The sequence below is a fragment of the Lasioglossum baleicum genome, chromosome 1 (genome assembly GCF_051020765.1).
Source record: "Lasioglossum baleicum chromosome 1, iyLasBale1, whole genome shotgun sequence".
Lineage (NCBI taxonomy): Eukaryota > Metazoa > Arthropoda > Insecta > Hymenoptera > Halictidae > Lasioglossum > Lasioglossum baleicum.
The window spans coordinates 22,538,573-22,548,786 of record NC_134929.1 but is presented as its reverse complement, the minus strand read 5'-3'; the positions used below and the strand labels follow the sequence as shown (position 1 = coordinate 22,548,786).

General features: G+C 42.5%; 1 protein-coding gene across 4 annotated transcripts in view; it reads right to left on the bottom strand.

Annotated features, from left to right (window-relative positions):
* Stacl (SH3 and cysteine-rich domain-containing protein) overlaps window positions 1-10,214 on the bottom strand; it is a 45,676-nt gene that overhangs the window by 587 nt on the left and 34,875 nt on the right. For 2 of the 4 annotated variants that reach the window (XM_076432737.1, XM_076432745.1), the window contains 5 exons: window positions 9,141-9,412; window positions 6,969-7,127; window positions 1,599-1,775; window positions 644-893; window positions 273-456 (listed from right to left, as the gene is read on the bottom strand). In XM_076432737.1, the coding sequence (XP_076288852.1) occupies window positions 273-456; window positions 644-893; window positions 1,599-1,775; window positions 6,969-7,127; window positions 9,141-9,412 (1,042 nt within the window). The remainder of the gene's footprint in view (window positions 1-272; window positions 457-643; window positions 894-1,598; window positions 1,776-6,968; window positions 7,128-9,140; window positions 9,413-10,214) is intronic. The other 2 variants (XM_076432753.1, XM_076432760.1) reach the window with 2 other exon arrangements.

Sequence of the window (10,214 nt, the reverse complement as noted above, 5' to 3'; positions counted from 1 at the left end):
CAGTCGTTATAATGGTGCGAGCAGCAGAGGAGTTGGAATGAGACCGAGGGGATGAAAGAGTTAGAGGACTTGTTCAGAAGCCTAGCTGAAAACCGTGAGGTTTGAAAAGGAAGCAGATGAAATGAAGAAAGACATAAAAAGATAAAAATGAAGAGCAAGGTGGTTTAACAAGGTTTAAAAATGCGGATATCTGACCAGAGTGAGAGAAAGAAAGAGAGAGATAGAGAGATGTTATACATTGTTTGTCTTTAGACTGTAAAAATGATTAATACCTGATCACGCAATAGTGTGATCTGATCGGTAAGCTGTAGGTTACGCGTGACCTGAAGAGTCTTCTGTCCAGACTCCACTCTCATGACGTATGCACTTGGGAAGTAACCAACTCGTCCACCCAAGCATTTGCCTTTCCACCAATCCCTTTCTGATTTGTCGATCACTGTTATTTTATAACCAGCCCTACAAAAACATTGCAACAACGCCGGCATTAGCAATGTAACAAAAAAGTAACGTGTACAATCAAATAACCAGAACCAAAGAGGAGACACGGAGGAGAAGTCGAAAGGATTAGTTTTTACGGATGTCAGCCTTCGGGAGATGTGTCGCAGTTCGGGTTCTAAGTATACAGTTCCTGTTCAATGATTACTTTAAATCCAATTCGTCCCGGTGACGCGCGTCGAAGTTGTACAGGGCTACGTAGAGGTTGTTGGGCGGCGGGACGCGTTTCCCCGGCGGATTCGTGTGATTCTGACTGTTAGTATGCGGCGACGGGCACGGCGAAGTGCTTGCCGAGGAATAGGATTTCTCGTTCTCGTCCGGTAATTCCATGCTCGACATCCTGGTGGTCCCTCTAATGTGCTTGTGAATCCCGTGACCTTGGCCCGGACTACACGGAGCTGCAACACCATTTTTAAGTCAAGATATCTTTCTGACGGTTCGCCAGATAACAAACAATTTATTTATTCCCAACCGATCTATTTAATATCGATATTTTTATTGGTTTCCTGTTTCTTCTGTTCTGCTAGACAAAAAATCACGAAAAAATTCACGAACATTCTGCCCAATGACACACACGACAGTGAATTATTTCAGAATTTTTGGCTGCAAGATCGATTTTTTAGAAAATCCGCAAGCATAAAATTGTCGACTTTATGCCACGTGTATTAAATTGAAGTTGAACGCACCGAGCGTGTGCCAGGAAGCTGCGCAGGGCATAAATATGTAATAACAGTAAATATTCGATGGACGCAAGGGCCTCGGGGGGTAAACAGAGACCGCGCGTGACCTTAGCGGCCGTAACGCAGCAAAAACTGGCGTACCGATGAGACTGCTTCGTGCAATAAATGAAACTTGTTTGTTTTTACGATTGGATTAGTAGTGGTTCACACCGATATACCCGACCCGGGATTAGATTACAGTGGAAGGGATGTTGTTTTTGCATCCAACGTGTAACACCTTCCGTCCATAGAATATTTACTGTATTAATAATTTGACAGGTTCCCAGGATGCAGGGCGAGGGCCACTTAAACGTTCCCGATCCTAGGCGGTACCTCTGAAACGATTGAAGTTGCATGCACGGTTTAACTATGCAGTTTACTTACACAATCTGTTGATGCTGCCACTGTCGGAGTGTCTGGGCGGCGTGGATTCCCTCTGACCGCCGGTATAGTAATCCCTCGAACGGTGGCGAACGTGCGCGGTGCCTTCCGGTGAATCCAGACTGAGGCTCTTCATCCTCAGGTTAAGCCTCTCTCGTCTACGTTGCGGGCTATGCGGCGCTTCATGTGCCATAATTATCGACGATAACAAGTTAGCGTTTGAGACTCGATTGTTGCTCGACGTTGACGCCATTTGCATTTTACTTTTTCGTTGCAGCCCGGTTTTCTTGTTAGTCACAGCGAAAACTTGGTTAGGCCAGATCAAGCAAAAAGAGAGAGAGAGGGAGAGAGAGAGAGAGAGAGTCTTCGGCAAACCAACGGCTACTCACTGTGTGGCGTTCATCGACAAGTATCGTTACACGCGACAGTTGTTACGACAGAGCAGAAGGTACACTAAAGCTCGCTTGTTAGTAGAGCGCTCAGACAAAGCAAGCGAACGTTGTGCACAAAGTCGAGAGAAACGGGGAAGGTACGCGACTCAACAGCTGAAATGAAAAACAGTACGGTAGATCGCCGTATAACGCTTTGGAAAAATTGTTTAAAATTACTGTGTATCTGTAACTTCTGTGGCAGAACATGTACTTGTACACTTTCTGCAACGTACGATACGTATACACAGTCTTTTCGAATAAATTCCTGGTCGCGTTATACGAGAGTCTACCGTAGAGAAACACGACGACGTTTTCTCATTTTTCGATTCATTGTCAACGAGATCGGCTTCGGTGGCGTCAACGTCGAGGCTGGAACAACACGTACCACGAAACAAAGGACACCATAGACACGGTCAAACACCATGAATGCACACAGAAACGTTTCTTTTTCAGGCGACAAAATTCGACCAATGCCGGGATTCACAGAGAGATAGAGAATTTTACAAAACGTACACTCTGTACTCCTTCTATATTGTTCCTTTTTTTTTTCTCTTTTGCTGAACAAAGAACCAAAAAATATATGTGTATGTATATATGTACAGAGAGAGGGAGAGAGAGAGAGAGAGAGACATATGGGACACGACTCGCGCGAGAAGAAGTGACAGCAGGAGGTTGCAGAAGAATGCAAGATTTTATTTAGAATATATTTACACGGGATCTCTGTGATGCTTTCAGGTCTTTCTGTTCTTTTTTTTCCTTCTCTTCGGTGGGATTTCGTTCGCTTTTTGATCTGCGGATTCGTGTTACCACAAACACCGACTGCTTTCCACGGGCTTTACCCCCTTCGTTTTTTCTCCTCCTATCGTTCTACATTTTTCCGGTAAATTCGAATCAAAGGGATACAAGCGCATTCATTTGTTTATTAACGAGGAAACAAGACAAATCGTTTATCTGCAACTCGACGACGTGCCCGTCGAAAGATACCTTTTCTGTGTTGTTTCTTTTTCTCACAAACACGTTCTCCCTTCTCTCGCAATCAATCACGAATCAATCGAATACTTTCCAACAATCCGAAATTCGACAAAACTCCGGAGCAGTCTCGTTTCAAAAGAAACTATGCGATGGGAATCTCGAGCATCTCTGTTTCTTTAATGGAACCTTAACAATAATCCGAATGCAAATTTGGCTCTGCCGGGGGTATAATATCACCGTTACTGTGTGCCATTCGCGATAATTATAGTAACGTTTCAATCGTAATTTGCATTTCGCGGATTATTCGAAACTTTGATAATATATTGGGGCATCCTTACCTTTACGGCATAGTCTTTTTTGAAACAACCTGTACGTAATAAATAAAAGTCCTGCAAATAATTTCACCGCTTTAGGAACTTCGGGTAATTGTATTTTTTTGTTCGTTTCATAATTTGGTCATGCTGAATTCAAGAATTGCTCGAGAGAAATCGTTTGGAAAATTTGAAAAACTGATGTGGTACATTCTATAATTCAGCAATTCCAAATCGATTCTTTCAAACTAGTCTCCAACTAGTCGTCCCGGACAGACAAGTACAAGTGATTGGAGTCAATTCCAAGCTTGTTCTCAACAACGACTAAACAAATGTAAAATAAAGTGGCAATTCCATGGTCTACCGGTTGCAGCAGCGTACGTTGATGGGAAAATAGCGTGAAAAATGTTCGTACGCGAGCCCTCGCAACTCGCAATTCCAAATTCTCTTCCGCAGTACTCCTCTCGTTACACACACACACACACACTCGGTAGAGTAAGAAATCATTCGCGGGGAAGGGCGAAGGCGATATATAGCTTCAAGAGTAAAATCGTATAGCATCACAGTAGAACAACTTCGGCAAATCCGCCTCTCATTCCCCGGAAACTCCATCGATTCTATTTTCTGTGTAAGATAAAAACGTTCGCGAACAATCCTTTCCTCTTTTTCGTTCGGTTCAGTCTCCGCAATTCCAATTCCGTTCGGCAACTCCGTGTTACGCGAAGGATACTTGAGCACCTTAAAACTGATCAAAATTATTCTATCGATCGACTGTGACAGTTTCTACGGTCACAAGTTTGTTCGTTCGCGACCAGCGAGGAATTGCGCGAGATTTCCAGATGCAATTCCACTCGACGGGTCATCGTTTCCGGTTGCCACCGCGGAAAATAGGCCCCAGAAGCCTCGGCGACGAGGCCGATGGCGTCTCCTGGGTCATCAACACCAACGGTTGCCCGAACGGCCTGGTTCCGGACATCGATCCGCCGCTGCCTCTTCCTGCTCAATGGAATTGCAACGATTCCGCGGTGACTCTTTGATGCGTGTAACGCTCGCATAAGCTCGAAGCCGGCTTTCTCTCTCTCGAAGCGATCGAGTTAGACGGCTCTGTTATTTTGCGTGTGAAAGTATGCGTATGTGTGTGTGTGTGTGTGAGTTAATTGGCGCAATTCCACTTTAGCGACAGCTTGCCAGCCTTCCTGTAGGCTTCTTCCGGGCTCTTATGATTGTGCATGATCGCTCCGATGAACGTCTCGGTTCGTCCTTCTCTTTTTCATTGGTCACTCGGGCTTTGGAGTTGCTCGGATTTAATTCGTATGTCTCGGCGAATTGTTAGTCGATGGTGCACTGGAGTTGTGATTTTGAGACGCGGGGTTGGTCAGTGTTCGGTCTCGAGATTAATAAAAATTTATCTTTCTCAACGGTAACAGATTTTTTCAAATGAAATTGTAATTTTTTTCATTTTTTCCGAGACCTAACACCGGTTAAGAAGAGAGGGCGGAAAGCATTCCGCGCAACGAGACTCGCGGAAAAGTGGGAAAACGTTTTCTATCCTCGAGTGGGACGCCACAATGGCGGACTCCGGATTGTCGATTTTTAATCGCGGGTCCTTGAGGGCTTCAGCTCCTCGAGTGGGCTCTTAGAGACACCTCGGAGGAGGCTTTACGAAGATCCTTCAGAAGATAGTCGATTCACCGCGCCTCGATGCTTTCTCGTCGAGCAAATGCAGATTTTTCGGAGCACTAATAATTTTTCGACGTTACCTGACAATCGAGACTTCTTTCCGATTCGAGGGAGTAGTCGAGTTATTAATCGATTTTTGAAATTAGAGGTACTCTGAAGAGATTCAACACCTTCGCGTCAATGTTTCGATAGATTTGTTTCCTTCGTGAACGATCAACGTTAATATGAGGATGAGATGACGAGAAGCTGGATCTATTACACGCTTCATTAAATTAGTTTCCCAGGTAGTCGAGACAGTAGAAAAATTAACGATGGGTAAAGGGGGAAGAATGAAGATGAAGCAGGAGAAGAAGAGAGCCAGAGAGAAGATCAGAGAGACAATTGAAGAAAACAGAAAAAAAGAGAGAGAGAGAAAATTACGAGTCATGTCCCTGAAGAAGACAAGCATTCCTTCTTCCGATTAAAAATAAATAAAAGAAAGAGAACAGGGTCACGTGGGATCTTGAAGCAGAAAAACAGTGACTCTTCCGTTGCATTATTAATGGAGCCTGTTTCTGAGTGCATTCGGTGATTTCCTCGCTTTTTCATGGGACTGTAAAAACGCTCGACCATAACGCGCGTTCTCAGCTTTTGATGCTGCAAATTGTTTCAACAAAATTGGAACATAAATCTGATCTTAAACAATCTCCCCTGCTTGAATTATTTCGCTTGCTCCTCTTCTAATTATTTTAAAAGCTACGCAATTTTGCGAGATGCTAAATCTGCAAGTACGCTGCGCTATTTTCTAGCATTCAAAGGAAACATACAATTTCACAATTTGCAATCGTGACAGCAACAATCTACTATCAAACATTTTTTTCTAAATTTAATCATACATTGATTATTAACGAAAATTAATTGTAGAGACTGCAATACTGTGCAAAAGAAGGTCTTCCCACTTTTTTAAAATTATAAACAACTATACTATTCTCAGTGGACTCGACAATCTGTAGATTCTCAAACTTTGATCGAATCGTTCAACAGTTTTACATACGTAATAAATAGACTGCGGGTCTTTATGCAAAATAAAAAATATTCGCATTGATTGCACGACACAGCCCAGCCAAATAAAAATTGTATTCTTCTTTTAATTATTCTATTAAGCTGAAACTAATACGTTGATGTCCTTAAATATTTTTAACATGTCCACTGCTTTAAATGTTAGCTGTCCATTTTTGTCATAAATGCATAAAATCCGCAGTCTAGTAATAAAATATGAAGAATAGTTCGCGGAAAGCTGAAAATAAGCTTGAATCTTGTATCGGATCACACTGGTCCAGTTACCATCAACATGCAACCGATTCTACCATCTATTCACAAAAGTTCGTCAATTAAACTAAGCTGCAACTACCATTAGTGTCCTATATAACTGTTGCTTCCGTATTATCAGCCGCAACAATAGTCTCCCGTCCGTGCAGCGATCAAACTCATATTTCGAACAGCGCTTCCCGAGCACCTAAAACTTCCTCGAGCTACTTAAATCTACAGAAACTGCCATCAACGAAGTTTCTGCTGCGACAAACTTGGAGAATGCACGCAATCTACGGCTTTCGCGAATTTTCGCGTAACTTCGCCTATTTATCTGGCAAATCGCGACTTACGAAGTACAGATTGGTTGCAGTGGACAAATAAATATATTCACATTTATCCAACGAAAACTATGCTACTTATTCTTTCGTGAAGCGAACCAGTCTGTCTCTGTCCCTGAGAAACTACTTCTAGCTGGTCTTTAGCTAACTGGAGCTACGAAATTTTAGAATCTACAGAGAGCAGACCGTCTCGAAAGGTACAATCTCTAGTTTCTTGTGCACAGTACGACACACTCGAACAGCTCTCCAAGTGGCGATTGCAAGGAGTACAGAGTACAGGCTACTATCTCTCGCAATGATTGCTGGGAAGGTTCTGCTTCAAGGTCGAGAGGAGTTGGTGCTGTGCCTTACCAGAGGTGGACGAGGAACAAGGGTGGGAGGAGGCCCTCGCTGAAGAAGGTGCTGCACCGGAGGGAGGATGATCTGCTGTGGGAGGCGTAGGTGGTGAGTTTGTCGAGTTTCCACGGATCTCGCCCGCCTGCTTCAGCACCTGGTATATGGCGTCCACGTCTGGCCACACGGGATAAAGTGACAGCAATGCAAAAGCACACGACAAGACATATCGCAGGAAGTGAGATTTCCTGTTGTATCTTCAATTTTCTTTATTTCTTTTACTGTTTTTCTTTTATCGCTTTTGCTTCAGTCTCAACTGTTCGTTCGAGAGGGTCCCTTGGACAGCAAGTGTCTTCGCTGGGTCATTCGTTTCTGGACTCTACGGTGAAACATCTTCCTGCAGTTTCGATTCATCGGTGCCCGGTTGCTCTCATCTCTGATTTGTTCTTCTTGTTTCGTAGCGAAGTTATGCGAGTGAGCTTTTTTATTGATATGGATGAATGTATGAGTGATTACAAGCACTGTTAATTCATTTGTTAACAGTAGGTTCATCGAATAGAGGCTCCACGCCTGTTTCCATGGATATGAAGTTTTAATGTTCCCGAAGAAAAAACAATGGAAAGGATGCTGATTGGAAGACACTTGTTGTTCAAAGGACCAGTCTCGACTTCGTTCACATTGGCGCCTGGTCAAGGTCGCTTGTTCAAGGTCACTGAAGTTTATTTCGTTTACACACAGCAAAAATCAAGGCTGACCCGTGAGAAATCATTGACAAGGGATAGACTGTCACAGCCCTGTGGTCACCAGGACACGTTACGAAATTGCAATCGATCGTTCGGAGGGTAGACACGTGCTGACGTCAATTGAAGTAAATCATGTTGAAAGGATTAAGAGCATATAACATGCCGCCGCGCCGCGTGATTCCGGGACGAGGACCTTCGAATAATTTTCGACGCGGAGAGAGAACCCATCCTCTACCCCCCTCCTCCTCAGACAAGTTATTCATGCGACGGTTCACCGTGTCCGGGGCCATTAGGGTAGCGGTAGCTCCTTGGCTCTGTCACGGTCGCACTTCGACAAGGTCACTTCACTCTCAATTCGAGTTCCATCGAAAATTCGACTGCGTGGAATACTACAGAGAAATAATAAACGCGGAAAATGGATATTCGGTTACTGCAATGTACTCGGAATCTTATTATTGTCTCGCAGACAATGGAGAATCAGCGAAGGAAATATTCTAAACGAAACGATCATTATTTTCAGTGACTTCGAACAAGGACCGAGACACCGGCTAACGAAGAAATCATCGAGTTGACACGTGGCAGAGATAAAGACCTTTTTCTGCAGCCTCTTCCATTTAGGTATAAGGGGTGCGATGATGAGGAACGATCCGATTCGTTTTTCCTGGTGCGGATTATATCGTTAATTCGACGATGGGCTCGTGTGGAGGATATCGTGATATACATATATGTATATCCCCGATCGATTATCCTTATCGAGAGACGATTGATGCGGTGATTTGGGGGTTCGGGCGATGTAGTCAAAAAGCCGATCGTTATACACACGACGATGCGAATAGAACGAAACTTTCGTGCAAAGTTGTTCCTCCGGAGACGCTTCGTTTTTTTTTGCCTCGGTACGAAGGATCGATCGGCGCTCTCGAATTCTGCTCGATCTGCTCGTTGAATATTATTCGCGTCGAACACCGACGACGTTCCCGAGAAAAATGCTTGACGACCGACCACTTGTGGATCGCTCGAACCACGACGAAACTATTTTTCGTATCGCGATAAATCCTCTAGATTAATGAAAACCCCGGAGAAATGACTTTCAGAACAGAATAACATTTGCAAAGCAATTAAAAACATTTTTCATGTCATGAAAGCTTAGAAAGCGACAAAACAAAAATATATTTTACACTGTGAACGATAAAATGACGTGTCAAACATTTTCTCAACAGCATCCCCCGGTTTATTTTAGCACATTTTAATACTTCCTTTTATCTATTAATAACGAGAGCACCGACGACCCTCGACGAGAGGGAAAAAGAGAGAGAAAGAGTGAGCGAGAGAGTAGAGAGACAGAAGAGAGAGAGAGAGAGAGAGAGAGAGAGAGAGAAAAGTTCTCGCGCCCGGCGAGGCGAGCAGACCAGAAACCCATTGAAGGGTTCACAATTGGGTTCATACTTACTGTGTTCTGAGGTCGGCGCTTCGTCGGCCTGAGTCTGCGTCTTCTGTCGTCGAAGAAGAGGGATTCCACCGCTTTTTTTCGGTGCTAAACTTGGACACATCGCCGGCTGCACCAGGTGTATGCAATCGGTGTGTGCGTTCGCCTTGCAGCCGCGACACCTGACGCCCTGTCGACTGTGGCCCCGCAACACCTGGCCGCAAGCGTCGCAGGGGGTAATCTTACGGTAGGTGTACTCGCGCCATATGTGCCCACCCTCTGATTCCAGGCTTTTCCTAGGAAAAATGGCAATTTTTATCAGTGATCAACTGTGTGGCAATTTTAGTTTTGCAATTGGTACTTCGGGGGATGATATGGGCGTTTTTATTAGGCAATCTTTATTTATGGAGATCAAGTTACTTTTCGAGGGATGATTTGTGGTATCTTTATTTTGAGACGTTTGTGCCCATAATTATGAAGGTAGTCCAAGTCGTAAATATATTCCTTGTTTTGAGATGTTTCAAGGATGAGAATTCAAAGAATGTTTCAAAAAGTATACAGCATTTCAAGGGATAAATTATATACGCTCTGAAAATTGCATTGAAATTGGTTTATCGCTCGTAAACCAATTAACCAATTTCAATGAAATTTTCAGAGCGTATATCATTCATACGAGTTGACCAAACACTTCTTTTAAATTTTCGTTATTGGCCCCTAGCTAAAAAAGTAGTAAAAATCAATTTTTACTATTTTTCTTCTATCCCTATAAAATAATATTGATTTATATAAATTTAATTCTTTATTAATATACCCCCTCAAATAATATTTATCTATACAAATTTAATAAATAATATTTTCCTTTAAAATAATATTGATTTATATAAACTTAATTCTTTATTAATATTACCCCTTTAAAATAATATTAAACCTATATAAATTTAATTAAATTTTATAAATAATATTATTCCTCTAAAATAATATTGATTTAAATAAATTTAATTTTTAATTAATATTACCCCTCTAAAATAATATTAATCCTATAAATTTATTTAAATAATATAAAAAAATTCATTTTTAATAAAATCTTCATATAAAATT